We start from the raw sequence: 26,504 nt of genomic DNA on the forward strand, positions 1-26,504 counted from the left end.
TCACTCAGAGTTCTGCTCATCACAACCACCAAACTCATCTCGGTTGATACCAGAACAAAATTCAGAATTCCCGGTTTGAGGGGGTGAGTGTCAGTGCATTAGCACACAGTGCCAGCTAGCCTCATATCAAGTAATTGCTTCTTCCAGTGACCCCCTGGCACCTCACTATTATTATAATCTCTGGGAACTGTAAATAAAAACCATCCGATCCTGCCTGTGACAGCTCAGTGTATTTACCCTGCTGTATGTAGCTGTTTTTCCAAAAGAGTTTCAGGGTTAATAATACAATCAAATTAATGAAGGCAGGGGAGAAAGCTTATGGAAGCATGCAGATAGAGAGAAGCAGGTTATCCCTGTGGTTGCTGGCTGTAAAACAGCACAGCTTTAAAAGACTGGAATAGATGGCTTTAAAAGCCCGTGCTTGCTTGGAGCTGTACTGTAGAAGAACAAATTGTCCACAACATAAATATTATGGTAAGAGAAGGTAGTAAGTGGGAGGTCTGGCTAAATGTAACTTAGAAAAGGTCTGCAAAAGAGAAGTTGAATTTCTCATCAAATATTTTTGTGGCCACACTCTAATTTCCCAAAAGGAGATAAATATTGTAATTAATGAGGTTTGGTAAATGTGTTTATTGTAGATGCTGCATTTCTGTATAGCAGAAAACCAGTGTGCTTCAGCATTGAAAAGGTTGATTTATAATTTGTAGCATTACCATCTGTTGTAGTTATGTGAAATTACAGATAAACCAGTTAGTAAACACTTTGCCCCATTGTCTGTTGTTTTGATAATCACCCATAATAACATCCAGCATCAATATGGTCTTTAAACCCGATTTGGGAGTTAATGGAATAAGAGGAGGCAGTCAGTATATGCACTAGGGTAATGTCATTAGGAATGTTTGTGAAGAACAAATTAAATCAGTCGTAAATTGTGCTCTCAAGTCAGCCAGAAAACCAGCCTCATTGAAGAGAAGGGGATTCATATTTTAACCTCTCGCAGAAAATGCACTTAAACAGATTAAAATAAAATAGGGACTGTGTGGATGGATGTAAATGGTAATTGCTGGAGCTCTAATGGCTTCCTGTTAGCTATGTCAGGCTGTAGGCAGAGCTATTTTAAAGTTAACCAGTGATTGAGGTCATAGCTTTGGCAATCTGGTGATTAAACTGAACTGTACATGTCACCAAATAGCAGATTATCCACCTAATAGGGCTGCTCAAAACAGATGCTGTTTTCATTTGGGTGGAACTGTATATTTACATGACTGAGGCTGGGCTTTTCACAAGTACGTAGTTCTTCGCTGTGTGTTACTTGTGACTCAATAAAAAGCTGTTACTTATAAATTACAGCCTTTGTGAGTTTGTTGCTCTTGAGCCTATTAACCTCTGTCACCCTGGAGAAACCTGTTTCTGTGTCCCATTCACCTGTCCTGTTACAGCTTTCTCTGGTTTCCTTAAGTTTTATTGAGAATGTAGGATTGGCAAGGGTTTCGAGGTTATCAAAATATCACTAAATGCTCCATTTAACCAATATTAACCAATATTTTCAAACTTGCAAATGTTATACTGTAAAATTGTAAAATATATCTAGGATGAGATGGGCTGCCCCTTCTTTCTCTGTGGGGCATCAGCATCTCTGTGGGTTTTTAGACACATGGAACCTGTTTAACTAAAGCCATATGAAATGGAATACTGTCTTGAAGGGGAAAAAAATACTAAGAAAACTCAACACTGGCCAGAGCTGTCAGCCAGAGGACTGTTCTGTCGCCAGTAGTTAATCGCTTTGGTAATTTAGGAAAATATTTTAGAACCATGTTCAATTCTGTCTTAGAAATCAATTTTAAAAAAATAGTGATGTTCAGACATAACTGCAGACTGATGCAGAGGATGTTTATGGTGTGGTTGTTTTTCACCTAATTTAAAGAATCTTTAGGACTCATTGTAGCATGAAGGTCTAAAGATTTTGTATTTGTTTCAAGTATGATTTTGAAGAAAAACAATATACTGAAAAGTAAAATATTAAACTAACAAAACAATTTAATTAAAAATAGCAAGTGGGTAAAAGTATATTTTATATAAAAAATGTTAAGAAATTAAATACTACATAAATGTAATGAATGGACAGAATTATTGATGTGTATATACATATGTATACACTATAGTATAAAAACTTCACCAGAAAACTCATAATCATCACAGTACGTGCCCCAGTTTCAAGTTACAAAATAACCATTTCCATTTGTTCATTGTACATTTTAGATGATGTATGACGGTTGTACGGAAATCTGGAGATATAGATTTGTGTGTGTGTGCGTAGCGCATGCAGTTGTGCCTCAATTGAACTGACTTGCCCTTTGTTTACTTTTCCTCATTAAGTCCTATTGCAACGTGCAGCCCACGAATTCACTGCCTTCCCCACTGCCAGGACTCCAGCTTGGCCCTGACAGTTAGAGAATCTGCCTCTGGGGCTCACGTCAGATTGTGGTTATGGTTTTGTTTACCCTGTTACCAACATGGTTTTGATCTCTTGATTTAATCATGGTGTCTTATTTATGTCATTTGTGTTCATAAATATGAGTTCTAAAATGCTCTTGTTTTCTGTGTTATGCTTAATTGTTTTCCCCCAGTAAAAATGTTGGCTTATAAAGCAGATTTTTTAATTATTATTTAATACATTTCTGTCTGAAATGCTGATTAATTTACAGCTGGTGTTACAGTTCAGTTCATTACTGAGTCAATGCAGGATTTGTGATCATGATTACATCTTATGGTTGAATCAGAGGCAGTTTGTAACAGCATTGTTCTACTCTTGAAATAGACAAGTGAGCAAAGCATGTATATTAGTGGAGTGCACAGGTATTTTAATTAGGTTCTGTTATAATTTGATTAAAGGCTTTTGGATGATCATTTTCATATCGTTATTCATTGACACCAAAAGAACAGGTGGGTCTGAAAAGTGAAAAAAAAGTACTTTTTCACACTATGTTCGCTCTGTCTGGTGATAGATGTGTTAACAATGGAGCTGCCATTACTACTTTGGTGTGGGTTTACACTGAATCCAGGTTCACTTGAAACACAGCACCTTTTGCTCCAGGTAAAACTCCTTTGCAGTAATATTCATGCATTGTGTAAATTAACAAGGAAAAACCTGTGCATATTGAATGGCAAACATACAGGTGATGACATGCCTTCCAAAATACAAAGTATGTGTCATTACTCACAGGCCTGTGGTTGTCAGTTTCAGTCCCGTCACCAACATAAATTTACACTCTTGGCATACTCCAAGAAAGACTGGAATGCTGGGCTTTTTGGGAGACAGATATCTAGTGACATTAAAGCTTTTAATGAGGTCATATTTCAGCTTTATGAGAGAGTTAAAGTCATTGCTGACTGTTGACATTAACGACTGTTTTTTTGGGGAAAAAATAATACAAATAAAATTCCAGTGCTTACCTCATCCCCATGGAGGTGAGGGGCATGATAACGGACTATTGAGTTTCTGAATCCCATTGATCCCACTGCCAGAGTACAAAAAGGATTAGAAGAAAGGTGTTGGACTTTTTTAGACTTTGAGGAAAAAACGAGAGGCATCAGGGTTTCACAATGTGAAATGAAAGGATGTGTTTCAGTTTACTGTCTTTTAATGATAATTAAATGATAACAATATAGCAAAGATTTAATTTTCAGGTTGTACGTTGATTCCATTCAAAACCCTGTACTATATCACATTTTTCTGGGAATGCTGGACATATTTGATTACTTTTAACTGTAAAGACAATGAAATTCAGTGTTATACTGTATACAGTATAAAAGCAGACACAGCAGTTGTTATCCTAACTTTTCCTTACTTTTGTGAAATGAATCTTATGAATGTCTCATGGATTGTTATTTTATTTTCATGTTATTTATTGCAAAAGAGCTATTATTTATACTGTAAGCTGGAATGACTCATCTTACAAAAGGTCCTCTTGTTATACTAAATACAAGAAACTGGAGATACCAGTTTATGTTTGAGATTGAATTTGCGAGCAGTCAGAAACCCTTCATACTGCTTCTTGGAGAAAAATAAATGCCTTGTATTATCTATCTATTACAACAGGAACAGTCAGGGACAGTTTAAGTTGGGAATAGATTTAGTTCTGTTGCTGGTTTATGTTAATTCTGCTAGCATTCCATATCACACAGAGACTGACTGGAATGGAAAGCCTGCACAAAGGCAGGTGATCTGTGTTTACCCTCTTGGCTGGGGCAGGGAACACTGACTGGCAGAACTGACTACAGTTATATCAGGTCTAATCCAATTGCCAGAGCCCAGACCTCTAGGCTCTCATTTCCTCATCACTACGATCTATAGATCTAAAAGGGCTGTAAGCAGCTCGGAGGAGCAGCAGGCCACCGACTGACACCGCTCCCCACGACAGACATGCAAAAGCAAAAAAAATCAAGAACGAAAAAAAGAAGTAACTCAAAAAACTTTGACAGATAACCTCCAGGGTATAGAGGGCTCAGTAAAGCCAGCACAATGTGGCTTTTCACAAAGTGGCAATTAGTGGTTATTACAGGACAGGGGGATGTAACTGAGAGAGGCAAAGAAGCAGGGGAGGAGGAAGTAGCCGTCTCAGCCAGGGCAGCATTTGAGAAATTGTGTATTTTGTAACTTTTCTTTTCATGTCACTAACACGTCCACTTTAGGACACACCTGCCCAGCCCCACAGCTGAGTGACATGTCATTGTTCTTGGGGCTTGATGTCTCACTGACAAGCTATCTTTTCCAGGGCTTAAGATCCAATTATCTCTTTTGCCCCAGCACAGTGTGAAGACAGGGCTGACGAACAAGGTAAGATGATCAGTGGATGTCCTAGATTTTCACTTGTCTGCGATCATAATGACGTTTATTATGATTCAGTAACGAGGCAACACAGGCCATTCACATTTGGAATATCACTACACTAAGTGAATTAACTGCAGGTGTTGGCAACCCCAGTCCTAAATATTTTTTTTAATTTGATTGTATTCTGTTAAAAGTGCTGGTTGTAGGTACACTGAGCTCTTCATGTTCTGTCATCTTAGTGTAACATAGTTGAACATTTAAAGAAATTATACCGCTGTGGTGTCTTATGGATGTCTTCATCCCTGCTGCATCTTTTTAATTAAAAAATACTCCCCTCTGAGTCTTGTTATAGCAACCATCCAAGCACTGGGATACACAAGATGGAAACAAAAAGATTACCTGAATTGATTCAGAGTAACTACCGAATTTGCCTGTACGGCCCCAGGTGTTTTCTTCATTTGATGTTATATAAATACAAAAACAAAGTAAATCAGGTGGAGAGGCGCAAATAAGTTTAACAGCTACAATTAATGAATGCACTATTATTAAAACCTACCCAATGTCCCGTACCTTGCTGGAGCATTTGATTTGAAATTTTAGCAGTCCTTTGTTTCAAGTTACTTAAATACAAATGTACATGTGTTGAAGAAAAAAATGAAGATGAAAATAAATTAAACTTTGTAAATGACTCTTTTACGTCTCCCTATATCCAATCCTGCTGGAAGCTTTTACACTTCAAGAATTCTTAATAGTAAGATGGAAGGCTCTACACCCCCCTGCATTCCTGAAGCGATTTATCACTGAGTGGTATAGCAGAGAGCTCACATCAGAAATTGGATTGTGTTTGTGTTCAGGTTGGAAGAACACCCTTTAACTTTGTTGTTGTTTATTGTTAGAATTATTATTACCTCTGGACTGACAGAGTGGATAAGATGGAAGGAAATCCCCTTGGAGGCTGATGGAAGATGTGCTGTCAGAGCACAGACAAACAGGCTTTTGTCTTTAGTTTAATCACCTGCACACACAGACACATGCTCACACTCACAGTAGTTCCTGCCAGTGTCCCTGAGACATTAGCAACTTAGACATTAGAAACTATGGCTTCTGAAACAAGCCTAAAAAAAAGACCTGCTCTTTGCTGGTCTTAGAGTTAAGCTACAAGCACACCAGGGCCAAATGGTAGCCGCAGACACACAGACATGGAACGGCAACAATGTCATAAAATGGGACTATTTGTTGGCAGTCAAAAAGCTGTTTTTGTTAAAATTGATGTAAGGAAAAATAGATTTATCTTTAGAAATATATGGGCTTATTAGGTTGGTGCATGAAGAGATAAAATGCCTCTAAATCAATGTTTATAAACACATTTGTCTGACATTGGTAGCTAAATAATAAAACTACGCTTTATGGAAAAAGTAGCTTTATTGATAAATTAAACTGAATAAAGAAAGTTTCCAGAAAGAGAGGTGAGGTGGGGTGAAGTCTGTGCAGTGTTCCTCCTACTTCCTGTTGCAAAAGTATGGTTCAGACAAAACCTCAGCAAAATGCTCTCTTTATTGACCTATTTTGTGATCTGCCAAGATTATTAAAGGGATTCATAAAGAACTCAAACAGGACAGAATTAACACATGTATGACAAAAAAGTCTTAAAAGTTACCTGAAACTGCAAATGATGTACCCAGTAACAACCCAATAGCACTTAGTGAAGAATTTGACATTTTGTACCATAGGTCGTATTTATAAGAGGGCTGGCGGCTTGAGCATAGTCCCAGAAACTCCAGGGTCCAGGGTTCAAACTGAGTGGACTCACAGGTTATTTAGTTGCATTTGATTAACCATTAAAACTTCAGCACTGGCAGACATCATTTGAAATTGCTGGTTAGTAGTGTCGCCTGAATTCAGATCCCACAATCTATAGCTAACAGGTTTAGATTGCTCTCTAAACAGAAATATGCCAGTTCTGCTTCACTATCTGTTTTTAAATTAATAACGCGAGGATATAAAAGACAGGTTCAATGTTAGAATACTGTGCTGCCCTGGATTTACCCATTCTGCTTTTCGTAGGTTTTTTATAAATGTATGTGGACTAAAGGAACATTCATATCCTTTCCTACTACTTCTTTTCAGCTCCAAATGTTTTCCATAATATTTTCATGAAGATAAATTTTATTAAATTCCGTAGTTTTGAGATTCATAAGCAACAGTAACATGAAGTAACAAGAAACGTGCCCCAGAGCACTCAACAGCTTTTCTGTCCATAGTATAAAACTATAGTCATCATGTTTTAATAAACAGTTTTCTTCCAACTACACTTCATATATTTTATTACTTTGTGCCAGATATGGGCTGGCAATTTCCATTATTGTTACGGATGATTTAGAATATAAATTGCTCCAGCACATGCAACAAATTTGGATTTTGGATGTTGTATCTGGGTGGATATTGAAATTTTCTTTTGCGGTTGTTTGAAAAACTCTCATTTTGAAAGAAAAAAGGAATCCAACAGTTCTTTTTTTCCACATTAAATTGAAAATGTGTTGCTGTCTGTGCTCTTGCCTGTTTTCCAAAACAATTGAATCAGATGGCTTTCAACTGCATGTCCTATTTCCAAGGAGCTTCAATTAATGGCATATTTAAAAACTAGATCTAAAGTTATCCGTGTCATCCGTTATGACATAGTCAGCTATATTAACTGCCTGTTCAAGTATAATTCCACTGCATATTCAGGAATTGTTCTGGGACAAAATGTTTATTATACAGTACAAGCAATGACCAACTCTAGCCAGTTTTGCCGGAGATTTAAGCTGTGCCTAATGAGGGAATTGACAATTCCTTCCACATAAATTTAATTTCTTGGAAATATTTACTGGATTCCTGAATCTATTGAGATTCATAATATATAGTAAACAGTAGGATTAAAATGGTACACTTTTTAAGTAAATATATAAATACATTCTGCAGCTTATACTGTATGTACTCGCATTAAAGAAACAGGGCAATATGTAAACAGCACCAAGTATCATTTTTTAAAAGTTTTCCAAGAAATATAAGACTGGGAAATACCTCTTTAGACAGGTTCCAGAGATCGTACCAATCTATTGAGAACATATTTTTTTATACTTCAAGTAGTCCTAGACACATATGAAGCGAATGACGAAAATTAATCTTTGCAATCACAGATGGTATTCTGATCAAATTAAAGGATGAACAAAATAAAACTTGTTTTGCCCGTAATATGGTCTGCGTTTATACCTAGGAGCCACTGTTATTGAATATCCCAATCAAAGGAGAAAGAATGCATGTGATTATAAAGAGAACAATACACCTGGCAGGCTCCAGGTTTTGCTGTTATTTACAGAGGAATGCATGCTGTATGAAGAGACATCTGAAGGGTATGTTTGGAAATTGCTTTGTGGTCATTGACACATACAGACATGTAAAAACGATGGATAAGCTAATGCTGTTCAAAACAGGGAAAAATACTAAATGCATCTCCTTATGCCATATTCTGTTACTGTATGGGAGCATACTTTAACAGATGTTTGTGGAATATCTTAGTGCAATTTATCATATTTCTATTTGGTGGCCACTTGACCACATATCCAAAATATTGATTGGTTTTGTGTCATTTTATTATAACCATAGCGCCTAGATCTGGATGTTTTCTGGAGTGCAACTCAGAATTTCTTTAATTACATGGCAGGTTTTGTTATTCTTAAATGCTCTTTTGAGGGTAATATTTCTAAAAAAAATATCAAAACTGAACACACATTAAACAAGATTACATGTTTAGTCATTAAAACATAAGAGTACAATCATTGCTTAGATTGTTTTTAGGGAAAGCAGTGGAAAGCCCTGGTTTCTGTTTAGACTTGAAACTCATTGTTACACCTCTTATTTACATGCAAACATTTCTCAGAGATCAGAATGTGCTTCATAGGTCCTTGAAAGCAATTGCAACTGAAGTGTAGCTTTTGTGCAAACTGTAAGACATTGTACATGGCCATATTAATTGTATATAAGGTAGGTATTAAAATAGCAGCACTAGAGATATCAAGCTCAAGTTTCTACTCCAGATAGCATTGTCAAAGTCCTGTTGTCAACTACATATCTTGTTGTCTGTCATTAACATATTGTGTCTAGAGTTCAGAGAGCCCTGGATTCCTATTTACTACACAGGAGTGTGAATGAAAGGGTTTTTCCAGCACAGAAACAAACTGTTACCATTAAAGGAATTGAGATGTGCTCAATGCGGATCTTGGGAAAGGTTCCCTCTTGGTTGGTAATTTATCAGTTTAGTGACAGAAATTTGTATTTTTAAGACCCATGTAAAATCCTTTTAATGTTCAGGCTGCAGTGCCTCTTACCGTACATGTGTTTTGTTCCAGGGTAGTTCCTATTTTTTTTCCCATTTTTCTCTTCTCCATTACAATACCATGCTGTAAGTGAAGAAGGCTGAGGACAAAAGAGTGTCTGGTAACACCACGCTTCAGACATCTCTTCTGTTCACCTTCTCAGCACTCTCAGTTGATCCCTAGTGGACTGAACACCATAATGTTTCTCTCCAGACTCAGTGTGGGTCACAGTGCTTGTCAAAACCCCTGGCAGACTTCTCATGTGCAATATTTGCTTTGAATGCCAACATGTACACTCAACCTGCATCCCCAAATCAATCCTGCTCCTTTTTTCTATAAAGGCTGTAAATCATCAAAAGGTTATGAGTATTGATGACAGTTGAATCTGAGAAGTAAATAGTATTTTTTATCAAGGAATCTCATTTATTAGGTAGTGGTGGCAGGGCCCTCTGGGCTAAAATGTAGTTTCCTTACTTCAGAAGCTTGCTTCTTCCGCAGACCACTGCCGGGATCTCAAACAGTGGGAACTGGGTACTTTTGTCCCTAAAGGCATGTGATTTAATAGCCCTGTAAAGTTTGTGATTAATGTTTGGATGCTTTTTGCTTCCTAGAGATCTGCAGTGCTTTTCTTCTTAGAGTGTTTGCTCCTTGACCGGTTTACTTTCTGGTGCTACATCTGAATTTTTCGTTTCTAACACTTTATTTTATAAAGTTAGTTTTTTTGTATTATACAGTACATATTACTTTCACAAGCTTTCAGGACGTGTTGAATCCTGCCGTCTGTATGTTAGAGTGTGTACTTCATATTTTAGCGTTTGGCTGAGAAAATGACACTCCTGACCCTAAACTCAAGCCTAACTTGCGAGGAATGAAACAGGGAGGCTGCTGCAAGGGTGAAGATGGGGGGGCAGGGGTGCTAGAAAACTTTGTGCACGAGAATGCAAGGGGGAGACTGCAATTTGACCTCCTCCAGAACATATATTAAATGACTCCATCTGGTTATGCATGGTTTTTAAAACATAAAAGAAATTAATTTATGCACAAATTAGAAAAAAAGTTTAATTGATTTATTGAAGAAGAGATATTACATTGTCAGCAATTTTATGTATGTTTTATTTTATACTCCAGGTCACTGGGAGTAGAATAGGAAGGGTTCATTCAGCCCACCTGTTAATTCTGAAAATATTCAATTCAGTATTTGCTATAGTAGTAAACATGCCCTTTGACTGTAAGCTCATATTTGAAACTATTTCTTGGAATACTCTTAATGTGTATCATAAATTTAAACTTTGATCTGGTATCAGTAGATACCATCAATGCACATATCAAGCAATCCGATTTATTGGCCCCAAATGTTGTGTTTTTTGTACTAGTACAGAATAAGTGCTCACTGTACGTGAAATTAATATTTATGATGTCCTGCCCTTGTGTGTTTTGCAAATGACAGGGAGCTGTTGTTTCTTTCATGTTAAAATTAATAAAGGCTCATCAATTATGTGGTGTCAACCATTGTAGTTGTAATATTAGCCAGGCAGCAAACCTTCAATTGCAGGTTGCAGCTCTAGTAGCTTAACCTTGACTAGGATTTTTTTTTTGCAGGTTTAAAAAAAACTATAGAAACCACACAAATGGTATAGCAATATAGGCCTCTGAAATTGTTGATGCCTTTGTTACAGATTATTAGATTAGTAAATAGAAGCTACCAGTAGCAGAAAGTGCTATATACATGAGGATTGTTCTCATGCGGCACAATAATGAGGAATAATATCTTAAGGGCTGAGAGGTATTGTCAATCTTGTTCTATCAATCCTAAAACTCGCCACCTCTTGACTATTAAAGTAATCACTAACAATTACGGAGAAGAAGGAAAAAAAATCCAACACAAAGTAATTTTTCCCCACCTCTGGTGCTTATCTTCCTTTTGATGTTTTGTGAGGGAATAAAAGGCTTATTGGACATCCACAATGACCCAAACAATGCACCTGAGCAGGAACACAGGGTTCGGGCTGCTGCCACTCTTAACTAAAAGGCCTAGACAATTTATTGAAAGCTGGAGATGAAAGAAAAGAACAAATAATTTAAAAATTGACCACCTCTAAAATGAAGAAAATAGAACTGTAAAAAGGTATTGTAATATACTTTAATCTTCCCCGAATGCAACAAAATAAGAAATGCCATTAAATCTTGCTTTGAAATGGATGTGGCCCAATTACCTGTGCGACCAAATCTTGTTAATGAATCTATTGTTAAGGCAAGTAAACAGGAAAAGCAATACTGGAAGGGCGATCTGTGTATTACAGAGACTCATTTAAGAGATGAAAGAACGAGAAAAATTAAAGTTAAATCCATATAAATATCATGGTAGAGCAGGCTAGTTGCAGGTGTAAAAAAACGTGAAAATTGAAATTCCATTTGCTGTTGCCCTGAGAACAAGCTAACCTCTCTACTTTGTCAGGAAAAAGATTGGGAACACAGAGATGAAAGCTGCCAGTGGCATTATAATTAACACTGCAAAAGAACAGCAATAATTATAATCACAAGAGGTGTTCAGTTACAAAAGCTGCTCACTATGTTTTATTTAAGTTAGGTTAAATAGGATTACAAGAGTTGTTTTAACCATGGCATTATGGTGAGGTTTTCTTTTTAATTATCATATAAGAGAGAAGATAGAGTTATTAGTTGTTTTAATGAAAGTAAATGTTTTGGGAGTCACAGTACAGCTCCTATTTACATTTTACGTCAACATGTGGAACTACCCATCGTAAATGTAAAGAAATGTGAAACTGGATCCTCAATCTACAAATGTGAGTCTGCAAATGTTGAAGAACTGCAATGCATTGGTAAGACAAATTGCAAGTGCTTATTTTATTTTCTGTTCCCAGTTCCACTGACCGAGTATTCTTTGGTGAAGTGGCACAGCACTGGCCTTGTGGCAACAGCTTGGTGAAGGCGAAAGGTTAAGTCCACGAGTGTCTGTGAAGGTCTAGACAGAGGTCAGGGGGTCTCAGTCAGTGTCATGCCCCTGCTGACCCCTGGTAGTCCAGTAAGAGACCTGCGGAAGAGTCTCACCTTCAACTCCAACACAGAGAAGCAGGCTGGGGGAAGGGAGACTGGGAAAGCTTTAATGACAAGATAAAGATTAAGAAAGCTGACATTGTACGGTCGAAGATTTGTACATTCATATTTACCAAGGCTGTGCAACTCAATGCAGCACATTTTGGTAGCTGTCTCAGAGTACTGTGGGGAGCAGTCTATTTTACTCAGATCTCCTCGCTGCGGATTTCTGCAGACACTGCCAGCAGAAACACATTGTAAAGAGCTGTTTCAGAGCAGGTGTCCTAACTAAGTTAAATATTTTTAAATGAATGGCTACATAAAATGCAAAACTATTGCATAAAGGGGACTGCAGAATCTGCTGTGGAGAATTTCTTTGCATCATTACAGATTTATATGGGAAGCACATCCCATGCGACGGTAGGAAAGAGACACCACATCTTTAATATTTCAGACGAAAATACACTCCGAGCAGAAAGTGGAAGGAAATGGATGAGATCCCTAGCAGAACGCTATATGGCTTGTTTAAAACAAACCATTTTGCACATGTCTTATTATGTTCTCAGCTGGAATATTAAAAATAATTGATAGTGGTGTGTACAGCTACCCTACTGTACTATTCATTCTCTCATTATTATTTTATAAATATATGATTAACACTTATTGCAGTTGCCTGACTCCCATTTACTGTGTCGACAGCCCCACAAAAGACTGTTCAAGCTTGAGAGATGTGGTTTTCAAGTAATTTAAATTTTACAGTTCCATTTACCCTGCCTTTTAATTTACCATATAATGACGCTATTAGAATAAAATACATCTGGAAGTTCTTTTGGGAGCGCTTAATGTTCTGTGGCGTTCAGAGCTAACGTAACTTGCACCGCTGAGGCAACAGATGCTAGAATAGAATTTTTTTTCCCAGCTTTCTTGAGATGATCAGTCTGTTTAGAAAGTAGAATTCTCCAGATTTACTAGCACACGCGAGGTCGGAAAATGAAGAAGATGTAGGGGTGTCACTACTGCAGTGCAGTGCACGCATCACTTCCTCTGCATCAACGACCTTTGCCTCATCCCGGTACCCTCTGAGGTGAAAGGGGAAAGTGAGGGAGGAGGGGCAAGTCTACGTGATGTGTGGGGCTGTTCTCTTGTTGCCCCCAAACCCTGCCCCTAAGCTGTCCACTAACTGCAGCCCTATGTTTTTCTTTCTTTTGTCTTTTGAAAGGTGACGGTCAAGATGTACAAGCGAGGGAGGCAGGGCTGGCTGGGCAGGCCACTCACGAGCATGGCCACTATCCCCTACAACACCCACATCAGCTTCAGGGTCTGTGGAGAGGATGCAGATGCCAAGATTCCAGCCAATCACATTGACAGAATCCACCTCAGCCTCTGAAAAGTAGATTTTAAGTAGGCTTTACAAGAACAAAAAAGTATATACCCTGACTGAAACATGGGAAAAAAAATGCCCATTGATTGCTTGATGATCTCCTTCAGCTATCAAAGGTAATATGATATAGTCCCATGTCACTGGTCACTTGGAAATAACTAAAATCGAAAGAAAGTCTAAGCAGGCGGTGAATGAATATGGTAGAACTATTTAAATTATGTTGCTTTCCGTACTTATTGTAAACACAGAAGCGTGCACTTCAAGATTCCTGCCTACATGTATTTTCAGTGAATGTGACGTGTGGTGCATTAAAAGCCCTGTTTCCCAATGAAACAGTGTCTGCTCATGCCTTGTACCATGCAGTGGCCTTTATTCCTGTCAGCCTCTATTATGTTAATTAAGATTTTTCTGGTAATTAATGTGATTAATTTTCTCTTATTTTGAATTACAATTCCAGTGCCTGCTAACACTTTAAAGTAATCATTCATTACCAATTAAAATAGCTAGCTCATTCGCTACAGTGCAGTTGAGTTCTGTGCCACTCAGACTTTAACATTCTAATTGGAGTGATTAAAAAAATGTGTGGCCTTTTAATATGAGGCGAGGAGTATAAAACTTATTACTATTATTAGTTCAGTAGCTTGGTGATTAACAGTCTCTAGATGCAGAGTTATAGCAGCAGCTTTATAAATTTGTTACTTGTGAATTTTATACACTGTCCTTGTCAGTAATTTGTTTAAGAGTTCATTTGTCTTTAAAGAACCCCATTCTTTTTTATTTTAGGATTTTCCCCCTTCTGTTTTCCTTATTGTTTACTCTAAAAGCTGCATTAACAGGTTACAACTAAATTTGCTTCTGCAGTAATTGACTCAAAACAAGCTATTCTCTTTGGAAGATCCATGCATTAAGCTACTGTAGAAACTACATTATTGTAATAGATCAGATCTTTATGAATGGCAACTCAACCTGAAACAGAATTACGTGCTGCTCAAGATCTGTCATATGAAACTGTCACAGCAAAATTACTGTCAGCGCTAAGGGCTGATGTCAGCATCTCCCATGCCTCTCCCTTACCTCAGTTTAATGATACACAGTGGCCTTATCAATATATGTCACTATATGACCGACTCCCGTTAAGGTAAAAATACAGCATTTTTTTCTGTGTGGAACTGCCTGTAATCGTGTAAATAATTTCGAACTACACTTTGAACTTTAGTTTGTCACACACATCTACATACATTAGATCTATTAAGTAAATTTATATATTTAGAAATGGCAGATTTTAACATTCAGTTAGCACTGAATTCAAGAAGGGCTTTAAATATTTATTGTTTTTTTTAAAAAGGGCCTTTGTCTTCACCAGAATTTCACTGATGTTTTGTAGAGTAAATAATGAGTTACCTCACCACTCTGCAGCCAGCACAGTGCCAGTGTATCACTTTCTAATGTTTTTCTTGGAATTCCCAGTCTCTGTCTTTGTTGTTGAACAATTGAATTGAACATATTCATGGTCTTCCTTACTATGAAAGATGATGGTGGCAATTGGAAAACTGGCTAGTCATGTATTTAGTGGTTTTCTCACTGCGCTCCAATGTTCAGCCAGGAATATGTTAATTATGTAATTTTGTAAAACGATTTATAGCACTGATATTCCTGGGCCACATGTCATTATATACACTATATATACGGCTTGTTATAATTCTGTACAGGAACATATATAGTGTACTAGAATTAGAAGTCTGCACCATACACATATAGACAGTTTTCTGACTGCTTCAATGTATTGAACAAGCTGATCTAGCAACAGGCTATAACATTTTCAGTATGGAAGGGTTCACATTACAGAACAGGTAAATAACTTTCATTCCTTTGGTGCTGTAGACTGTGATTTCTTTAGGCTTGTACAAGATAAATTTGTGTTGTCTGCCTAAGCTTGGCTTGATTATTTTGAACACTAGGTTGTGTCCTTTGCCACCAGAACTGCATGTGAGGTTTCAAAGGAGCTGTAATGGAAGGATGAATATTTAGGGATTCAGTGAGGATACTTCAAAACTGTTATTTTTGGGTGCTGTTGTTGCCATGTTGTCATTTATACATTAGGCTTGACATGTTCATGCTAAAACATACACAAAATAGTATTTAGTTCTCATTGTGCTGCAGATTCACTAAGGTGCACACTTTGCATTGGTGCAATAAACAATATTTCTCATTAAATGTGTCCTTTCTGAAGTCTCCAAGCTGGAGATTCCTAGAACTCAGGACTTCAGACTAGAAAATCAGTCATGTCAACAACAGCACGCCCAGGATTTACCAGTGAAATGTTTTTTTCACCTTCTTTACTCCTTGCAATGTGACAGTTGTCTTTCTGTAAGTAGAGATGTCAGCTGACACAACTCCAGAAAGAATCACTGCAATGAGTGTTTTGTTATGGTTTCTGAATATGACACATCACCTCCTTTTTAATGTCAAAGAACCACCCCCAACCACTAAAGACTGCATATTACTAGCTGTTTAGAATGAGTCAACATCATCAAAATTTATCGGAAAATGAGGACTTCTATTCAGCAGAACTGTACATCAATAACATCTTTTTGTAGCAACGAACATGGGTGGAGTAAAGAGGGTGGGATTGCCTAGAGTCATTCATTTTATTAATGTCGTCAAACCTTTTCTTATTTTCAGTGAGAATCAAAGACTGCTATAAATTTCAGGCTGTTTTTGGGATTGTTAACGGATAATTTATGGAACTTGAAGCATGGTCCTTCCAATCACAATGAAGCATCGAGATGGGCTATATGCTTTGTGTTGATTCAGGGATTTGCCTGTAATCTCTTTGTGCTTTTAATTTATATGGAAATTTAATTAGATATCATCCTGTTGCCCTCAAGTGTGTATTATTTGCTGTTTACAATATAATAAAAAAAATCAGCAGCTAAGACTTCGGCTGTGAAATTGTGATTGTTCTTGATGGGCTGTTATTGAAAAATGTCGGTTTAGAAAAAAAGAAAAGCTTCTCTTTTTTTTCTGAGAAACAGAATCTATCAGCTGTGTCCTGTAATCCTGTGAATGACAGTATGTTAAAGCTGCCATCTCACTGTGTGTTGGGTTCTTTAAGGCTCACTGCAAACCTGAAAGAGCCCTTTGTTGTCCTGCCTTTTAAAGATGCTCTGTCAGTGTTGAGACATCTTGAAAATCTCCTATGAAAGACAAGAATGTTTAATTTTATTATATTAGCAGTTAATCTGCCCTAAAAAATCTAAATTTTTCTTTTTGTGTCTTTGGGGTATGGAATATCTTTGTAGTACTGCAGATTTATCCTAGGTGTCCTTATAACACATTTGAATTAGGTTTTGCCCTCATGACAAACAACCTGTTATTCACTATAGAAACTTACATAAGATCACTTTATTGGCCATATACAATTTCTTGTATTAGGAATTAGTCTTTTCGCATACCCCAGCTTGCTCTCCATGAGACACCCAGACAGGGAGAGAAGCTTGGGGTCAGAGCGCAATGGTCAGCCTTTTAAACAGCGCCCCTGGAGCAGTTGGGGTTAAGGGCCTTGCTCAGGGGCCCAACAGAGTAGGATTCGTCTGCCGGCCGCGGGATACAAACCGTCAACCGCCACCGAACCGCCTAAAAAGACGTTTGCTTGTTCCCGCCTGGTTTTTGCACCCAAACAACCAGGTATTTTACCAGCGCAACGTGGGTGAACTACCTTGCTCAAGGGTACAACACTATTATCTCACCTGAGATTTGATCCCAAAACCATCCAGTTATGAATCTAAAACCCTAACTACTCCACACAACTACCTGACTGTACAGCAGACCTGCAATTCATCCATCCTCTTTCTATATTTGTTAGATCTTTAAAATGAAATGTTTTATCAAACCAGTGTCTTATATTAACAAACACAATTTGTTTTTACCCAGCAGTGTCTCAGTCTAGAACGTGACAGAATCTGGCTGATTTCACAGTGCCATTTTACAGTGTGTCTCCATTGTTTTGTGTTCATTAACCACAAGCCCAGATCAAAGACTTAATGGCAGGATTCTAGATATCCATCAACAAATTTTAGCTTTTGAAAACATGAATGCCCAAATGGGAGGGTTCAAGTGTGGCTAGGAGGAGGAAAAGAATACTGACTCTTCCTGTCTCTGCTTCACTGCATGACTGAACAGCATGACAAAGGATCTCTTGTTGGTTGTAGATGTAGCACTTGGGAAGAAAGGTTAGGGAAAGCGAGGCCAAGAACTCAACAGGACACAACGACAAGGTAACAAGGCAAACTTATGTCTGTTCAGATTAACCTAGGAACAGAGTCAGCAGGGTTATAAAGCAGCATATCAGTGGGTTTCAAGAATCTTCATTGAGGTATTGCTGACAACCAGAAGCCATCTTCCACAGCTAAAATAATATCCAAGACTTTAACCCTTTGTTAAATGTTACAGATCTCCCACTGTTATGACTGAGTCAATCAAACCCCTTTTTCGGAGTCTTGTTACTAAATACAATCATCGTATCAGTTTTCTTAAACAATATCAGCATTCTTCACAAAACTATTATTTTTGTTTCTTCTCTTGCTGGAAGATTTTATATTCAAACACATATCAAACACATATTGTGTGAAGCAGCTAAGCTAAGTGATAAACAATAATATGGTATTGTGCAAGAGTTCTGCAATAATGTAATGTTATAATAATGTTTAGCATATCTCAGTGCATGTAACGATTCCCTTAGTGCCAACAGTCTTTTGAAAATATATTTTTCACTGTAGTCCACACTTTTTAAAAAGCATCTACTTCACAGTGACAAATGCAAATAATATTTCATCTTAATTATGTGTTCTCTTTTAAAAACCCCATTTAATTTGTTTTTAGTGTGCATAAGTGCACTTTCCTTACTAGGGCATGAAAATGGGTATGTGTCTTTAGTCCTCAAGGTTCTGACCTTGTGTTTATGTGCCAGCGGTGTAAGCCTTCTTTCGCTTGTGTTTGGCCATTAAAATCCCTTTAAATTGCTGCATTATGGAAGGAAAGAGCAAAGAAGTAGGCTTGCTCAACATCATCACTGAAATAATGCCCCCCCCTCTCCCAGCGTAATGTTTTCAGCAAATGTCAAACTCATAAGTATATTAGCGTTATCTACTTGTGCTTTGTATTGATCTTTGAATTGTGCAGCTTCAAAGTCTACCTTCATTAGTAAGCCATTAGCGTGTTCTGTAGGCTAAAAATGTCATTCAAGTTGCCGCTCCTTTTTACGTAGCTCTATGGGTGCAAGTCCATTTGGACATTTTTTTTTATTTTCAAAGAAAAGGAAAGCAGAAAATGCTTTTGTACATGTTCGGTTGAGTGGATTTTTCCTAATAAACTTAAGTACTTGTTTAGAAGCATTAAACAATCTGCGGCTTTAATTTACCTGCTTAAATAGTCAGTTCTTTTGTACTGCAGATGTAAATCACCACCCTTACAAGTTCCTAGAACAATTGGGTAGGATAGGTGTAACCAAATGATATTTGCACAGATCCTGTGTATTTGTGTTCTCCACAAAATCAGAGACACAATGCAGTCCTGCTTATCATGGCCTTTCATCTAGCCAAAAGCATCTCATTCCAAAGCCAAATTGGCTGTCCTTTCTAAACCCTGGCAATAGTATCTCTGTCTCTATAATAACTGTGTAACAAAAGGGAGTATGGCAGTGCTTTACATATTCAGCTCCCAGTATTGTGCATGTGTTAGTGTGTCTGAATTTAATCAACCAGGAGCATCAATACATACAGACACATGTACTGTGTATTCATATTGTAATTAACAGTTTGCAAGATAAATCCTGCTTCTTAGATAAGGCTCTTAATGTGTTTGTGCATGTTTCTCTGCAGAACTTTTAAGACTTCAAACAGTGCCTGGCGGGAGTAATGGAGCTGAGTGCTCAAGGCTTCCCGACCTGTTACTTTGGAGCTGGCAGGGCACAGCAGTTCTGGCCAGAGTGCCCCGAGGCCCTCGACCCTGACCTGTGTCCGGGGGAGTTGTCTTTCACTGTCTGTCCCCAGGGTGGCCTGGCTGGGCTGTCAGCCCTGACCCCACCTGGGCCAAGCACTTGAACTGAGAAGCTGTGGGCAGAGAGGGACAGGCCTTCTGAGCAGGAACTCCCTGCACCATATGTGAAAGGGCAGGGTCCTTAGCATGAATACAGGCCAGTGGTCACTCCGCCATGCACTCACACAAAGGCCACTGGGTACATTCTCGCTACACTGCTAAGCACTGCAGATGTTACATATTGACACTGATCTTAATGGCAGCTACATATACAAATGGACAATGACTAGCACGGTGCTGCACAATGTGCAGGTGTCCTAACCATTGTGTCTAATACCCTAGCTGAGCAATTTGTAATAACTGCAAATACATGGTCTTCATCAACTCAGACAGTTCTTCCTTAACTCAGACCGGAATGCAGTCTTTTTCAAAAACAATACTGTAGGACGTCTGTTTTCATTTTGATGTCTTAAGTTTCTGTTGTCTTTAAAGGTGAAGAGGCTAATTTGGTCTTGAATTGTCACTTAACTTTCCTGTTTGTCCATGAAAAACTGTACTATGTTGCATCAGACGAAAGTATATATCCCTGAATTCCCAGCCTGTTTTCAGTAATGTCTTTAAATAAAACAGCAGGCAGTTAACACACTTATTGGGAATCCGTACAGGGCCCAATCATAAATACCTCACATTTTTTTTGCACATGAGATAGAAGACCTGGCTGTCACTTAAATAGCTGACAGAAATATACAGCTTCACAAAACCCAAATGATCTGCTTCATTCTCGCATTAAATACAGAAATGATTGGAGGGTTTAAATAAACATGACTTTCATTCCACCAGAACCTAGCGGGCCATTAGGATACTAAAACACTGACAGCAGCAAATCCCAATTCCGTCAGGATAGTTTCCCATAATCGCACAGAGCTTTGGTAGGTTTTTATTACACAGAAACGCAAATGGCATTTCTGCAGAACTCTACATGACATAATGATACGGACATAAATCATCATAATACCAATTTAGTCCTGACAGCTTGCCATCAACATGGTAAGCGCTGGCAGCTGTAAATACACACAATTATAATCGCCATTTCCTAGTAAACCATGCAATATGACCACATGCATTAATATTCCTGGGCTTGGTCTCTGTAATGCAGCCGTGTGTTTTATAGTTTCGCTGTACAGAGGGTACTGACGGTTCAGAAACACAGTCAGAAATAATAAGAGCTTTTACCAGGAGGCAAGAAGGCGGTAACCACATGTGACTATACAGAGCAGTGGCCGGTGCCTTACCACAGGACTTCAAAAAGACAAAATGTGTTGTTCCTGATAGAGGGCCACATTGGAAATGCCACCCCTAATATCCCACACAGCAGCTTTTCTTTTAGAGAGCAGTATTCTAAAGACTACACACAATAAATGGTATTTTCATAGTTTGAAAGAGTACTCATCTCATCACAATAGTGGCACTACTGATGTCTTATGCTTCTGTTGTTTTTAACGATGAAGAGGCAACCGTGGTTTTGAATTGTCTTTTTAAGTATCTAATATGAGTTACACAACTTTATTTATCTATTTAAAAGCCTCATAATACTCTCCCTAGCTGTGTTCATTTATCTGCAATGGATTACATGGTATGCATTAAGCATGTGAAAGGAAGAAAAAGAAACACTATGAAGACAAATAGGAACCAGACCAGGCTACAAAGACAACATGCCGTGTCTTCAGAAAACACAAATGGCCCTGTTTCAAAACTCAAACTGTAAAATTCACTTGAAGTCTACTAAAAAAAACATTGAAACATTTTTCAAAGGTCCTGTACAGTATATCATTTGCAATCCCCCCTTTATTTAGTGAAAAAAATAAGAACACCGAAAAAATGTCCAGTACCAAAAACAGATAACTTGATGTTTTATAAAAATGAAAAAAGTTATTAACACAGGGGTTTTACATGAGCAGTCACTTATGTCAGACACTGCATATGTTGGAAAGTCAGAAGTTAATTTGTTTCAAATTGGTCTTTTTAAAAAACTTCTAGCTGCTAGCAATAAAATCTAGCTTCTAGATTGAGTTTATGAATAAGAAAATATCTCAGAGAGGCAATCTGGTGATACTCATTGATGTTATACAGATCTTAAACAGTTTAGACAGTCTGCATAACTTTAAAGTAAAACTAAAAGGAAAGCTGTGATTCAACAGATCACCAATTCACTGTCTCATGCAGAAAAGCAATTTGTTGTCTCTGTCTCGTTAGTCTAATTTCTTTAGACCAAACTGCATTAGGAGCCCATCTGTCAGAAAAAAATCAGTTTTTTTAAGTAACCAAAGAGATTTAAATTACATATACATTGTGTGTGGTATTCCTACACCATGTACTTGTTTTATACAAATGATGTGCATGTTATTGCATTGTGTGTGTGTCTGTGTCTCATTTTGTGTTCTCTGTGCTCAGATGCCATGTTGATGTTAAGGATCATAGTTCAGTACTTCCCAGGTACAGTTAAGGTACATTTTTACTGGAATATTTTCAATAAGCAAAGATGTTTCTGTAGTAGAAGGCCCAGGTGATTCATTTTGTATTGTTCTTGCAATCAAATCCTAATGCATTGCTACAGTATATAACAAGCAATAATATATCAACTCCGTAAATACCTACAGATTTTGAATGTGAAGGTATAGATCATTTATTAGATCAATGGGTTTTTATATTCACTAAATGCAACTGACGTTGCTGTGGATTCGAGGCATAGGATATTATGTATTTAAAATACACAGAGACTGACAAAAGTATTTGACAATTTTCACATTTTGTCTCTTTAAAGCTTGCCGCCAATTCACTTTGAAGTAGCAGTTAATATTTGTTGTATACACAACTACTCCACACATTTAGTTCAAAGAACAAAAAGACATAAATAGATCATGTGTTCATTGTACAGTATTTAAACACTTTACTATACCCAGCATAAATTAAGTTTGACCTCTGTTGAGTGGCTTCTGTTTGTGAGCAATCATTATGGTCCACATGATTTCAGAATAAACCCACCTTTCTCTGTAAGGTGCCTCAGTCAGGTAGTGATTTGCAAGCAAAGATTCCACCAGAAGATCAATTAGCCTTCAAAACAACTGGGCTGTCCCTCCAAAACGAGTAGCCAGGCAAGAAGGAAACTGGTTAAGGATGCTACCATGAGGCCAAGGGCAACTTAGAAAGAGACTCAAAGTTCATTGGCTGTTATGGGAGAAAGTGTTAACAATATCTTGGTCATTCCAAAAAGATGTGTGTACAGTATGTAATTCCAAAGAAAAACATCGCTTATACAACAAAGCCCCTAAGTGATACTGCAAACATGTGGAAGAATGTTTTGTAGTCAGACAGGTAAAATTGGAATGTTTTGGTCCAAGCGATACATCTCACCCAAACCCAACCTTCTACATCGCTCAGTCAATCCCATCACTACTGTCAGGCAAACTGGGGGCAGCACTATGTTACTGTTCTGCTTCTCACCAGGAAAGACATTAAGTTAGGACTAATAGAAATATAGATGGAGTAAGGTAAATGCAAAACCTAGAGGAAAACCTGCTTTACACCTAAAACTTGAACAAACATTTAGCGTTCAGCAAGACAAAGACCCAAAGCACCAGGCCAAAGTTACAATGGATTACCAGAGAAATAAGAAAATTGAAGCGCTTGATTGGCAAAAAGTCCTGATTTGAATCCCAGTTAGAATCTGTGTAAAGCAACAGAAAATTGCTGTTCATAAGTGATCCCAAGTAAACTTGAGAGAACACGAGTAAATGTGCCAAAAAGAATGGGTAAAAATTGTAACAAGACAGTGTACAAAGTTGGTAGAGACTTACCCACAAAAGACTTGCAGCCAAAGGTGTTTCCTCCAAATGCTGAGCTCACAGGTCTGAATACTTATGAAATCTACATATTTCAGCTTTTACTTTTTTTAAATGTTTTGCTGACATTTCCTATATCTTGTCTTACCCTTAGAAGCTTTCAGTTTGAGCATCCAGGGTTTGAATAGAGAATTAAGTTTTTTTAAAATAAGTATGCCTCATTTTGTACTTTCACAACATTAGACACATAGGGAGGGCCTGATAGAAGCAGAGGAAAAAGTCTGAGAATTTCTTCATGCTAACCCTATATTTCCATCAAAAAATATAATACTGGCCCTGCACACAATCTATCCTAATCCTCAATAATTTAAATGTTGAATTGAATGTGTAAAGTTACACAGTTAAATAGATTTATGTATGTATTATACTTCCAATTTATTTTCTAACATGTCTAAAACATTCAATAAAATGCATCTTCTTATATAAATTAGATGCAGATGCTCCATGAAGGGCATTTTTGCAAAACAAAAATTAAATACAATCATGTGCGGTAATAAAGATAGCCAACCATCTTTCTAAAGGTGTTAATTGTTCATTGTCTGGGCTTGATCATTACATTTTGGACTTTAAAGTGATGATAGAAAATGGAAACCAGGACATCCAACTGTGCACCCTTGCACATGTTGCCTATGCTTTAGTGTCTGAAGATGCCAAATCTGTCAGCCTCACAACTGTAAATAAGAGCTAGATTTTTTCATTATATTGACACCATTCCCAGATGACTATATTCATGCAGAATGTATTTTCCCTAAAGGTTAAAGCTAGTTATTAGGAAAGTAATGTATTATTAAAAGACTTTTTTATGTGAAGTACCTATTGATATATTTTCCTTAGTAATAAAAGCAGCATTCTGGACAAATTTAAAGTCATTTGCAGTCCCATTTCACAAGCTATTATTCTCCCTCTCTCTGTGATACATCTGTAACAGGGAGCTTGCTGCTGATAAAAGACGATGAACATTTTGTGATAGTCAAAGCAGTCTCTTAGATTACTGGTGTTCATTAAAATTCTGTGAAAAGTATTCAGGGCATTTTTGGATAAAGATGCTTCTCAATTTTTCCCTTTTCTATCTTTTTTATGTTGTTCAGAGAGTAATTGAAAGTAGGAAATGGCCTGCTTGTTTGGCGCCTGATCTAGAAATGATTAAAGGTAGGAGTTTTTGAGGCATTAGTGGTGTTAAAAAAGGAGTATGGTTAATGCTGCTTTAAAAATAAGAGGCGAGGGGGAGAGAGACATGGAGCGAGGGGCGGGGGGGGGGCTCAGAGAATAGCCAGTACTCAAACCTCTATTAAAAGCATCATGCTTGTTAAAACCTGTAAAAAGGCAGGAAATCAGTGAGTGAAATGAAGCTTCTTCACCAATTATTGAAGAGAAAGCGTACACCTTAAAGCTCTTTGTAATGTGCTGTACCAGTCCCTCACTCTTAAGCCATAGCTCTTGAGCTGGGTACATTAGTGATCAACGATGAAAAAGACGAGAGGTTTACAAAGCTCCGGCTAGCTCACTTCGCGCCTGTTGTTCAACTCCCTTTTAGGCTTTATTCAGGGAGTGCTGGGGCAGCTTTAAATGACTCTACCCCCACCTCTTCACTCAAACACTCGTTTGTATGATATTTCTCTTTTTTCCCCTTAAACTCGGTTGAAATGATTAATAAAGCCCACAGTCCGTGAAGCTAATGCACATCCACTTGGTTAAAGGCCTCTCTTGCAGGCTTATTTGGCTTGACGGTCTCCTTCAGGTCTCCAGTTCTGCTGCCATTGGCCATCCAGAGGACCATAACATGAGTATAACATGACCTAAACCTGTGGCCTCAGGCTATTTTAACTTTTTTTTCTATTTTACCCACCTAAGCAGCCTTCAACGGGCACTCATCCTCTCTAAAGAAAAAAACAACTGTGGTTCCCCACATTTAAGGTTAAATGGATATAAAATCTAATATATCTAACCCCACAACTAAATAGCTCAATATATACACACATCAACAGCCAAATATATACATATAGAGATGGTGGCATTATTATTAAAGACAAGGTAGATTTTGTTGGTGTGCTGTTATGAGTGACCAGCATTTCCATCCTATACACAGTTTATTTCTTTTTTTTTTGCCAATGTGGAATGGGTAGATTATTAGATGGATAATACTAACTGCCTATTTGTTGTGATTTAATCAGTACAATACTGCAGTGGTGTATGTGTTCAAGGTTTTAACAGTGAAAGTATGAAGAAAGAGTATGATACAGACTGTAGGGTTACAGATCAAAGATTTTCTTTGACACGTTAAGAATCAGGATCAAGATCAGGGGAAAAGACACGGGAACTGGGGTAACAGTGCCAGGTTTCTGCCGCTGAGCTCCAAGCCATAGCCTCCAGACTCTGTCTGCCACAGCAGAGTAAGCCCCAGCTCACAGAGAGGGAGTCATAAACAAGCCTTTCATTCAATACCTTCCTGAATTATTCCTGAGTGCCTACAGGGGTCAGTAACACTAATGAGCCTTGACTTTACTAGGCTATTGCAGTTTAAACCACTGGTCTGTAAACAATCAAAAAGAATAAAAATACTAGGCTGACAGATTATGGGAATCGGTTGGCAATCAGCTGACTTAACTTCAGACCCTCAGTTATTTCCTGACGCTATTTCATCAAAAGGTTTTAAGCAGCTCAAATAAAAAAAAATCTCACAAGAAAACAGCTCCGTACGGTAAGATCACAGCATTAAGAAAGCATACAAGCATTCAGACATGTGTCTGTGAGGCTGTCTTCTACATGTGAGTACAATATTATGAATAATTGAGGAAACTACAATGAATACATCAGAGGTTTATTCTCCCAACACGTCCTATCACTCTGCAGCCGTTTTGTAGTGTGCGTGATGTACAGAGGCAGGCAGGGACCTTGCTTGTGCAAGGATGGATTGCCGCTGTCATCGCCTTTCACTCCAATGGGCTCTC

At 37.8% G+C, this 26,504-nt stretch overlaps 2 protein-coding genes across 4 annotated transcripts in view; one reads left to right on the forward strand and one right to left on the reverse strand.

The window, feature by feature from the left end:
- Nucleotides 1-13,954, forward strand: part of LOC148661424 (uncharacterized) — a 38,550-nt gene extending 24,596 nt beyond the window's left edge. For all 3 annotated transcript variants that reach the window (XM_088635160.1, XM_088635162.1, XM_088635161.1), the window contains one exon: nt 13,460-13,954. In XM_088635160.1, coding sequence (XP_088491286.1) covers nt 13,460-13,627 — 168 coding nt within the window. In that variant the 3' untranslated portion in view covers nt 13,628-13,954. The remainder of the gene's footprint in view (nt 1-13,459) is intronic.
- Nucleotides 1-26,504, reverse strand: part of bub3 (BUB3 mitotic checkpoint protein) — a 126,204-nt gene that overhangs the window by 62,545 nt on the left and 37,155 nt on the right. The gene's annotated exons all lie outside the window — the stretch shown is intronic.

This window comes from Lepisosteus platostomus, chromosome 6 (assembly GCF_059453375.1).
Source record: "Lepisosteus platostomus isolate fLepPlt1 chromosome 6, fLepPlt1.hap1, whole genome shotgun sequence".
In the NCBI taxonomy this organism is placed as follows: domain Eukaryota; kingdom Metazoa; phylum Chordata; class Actinopteri; order Semionotiformes; family Lepisosteidae; genus Lepisosteus; species Lepisosteus platostomus.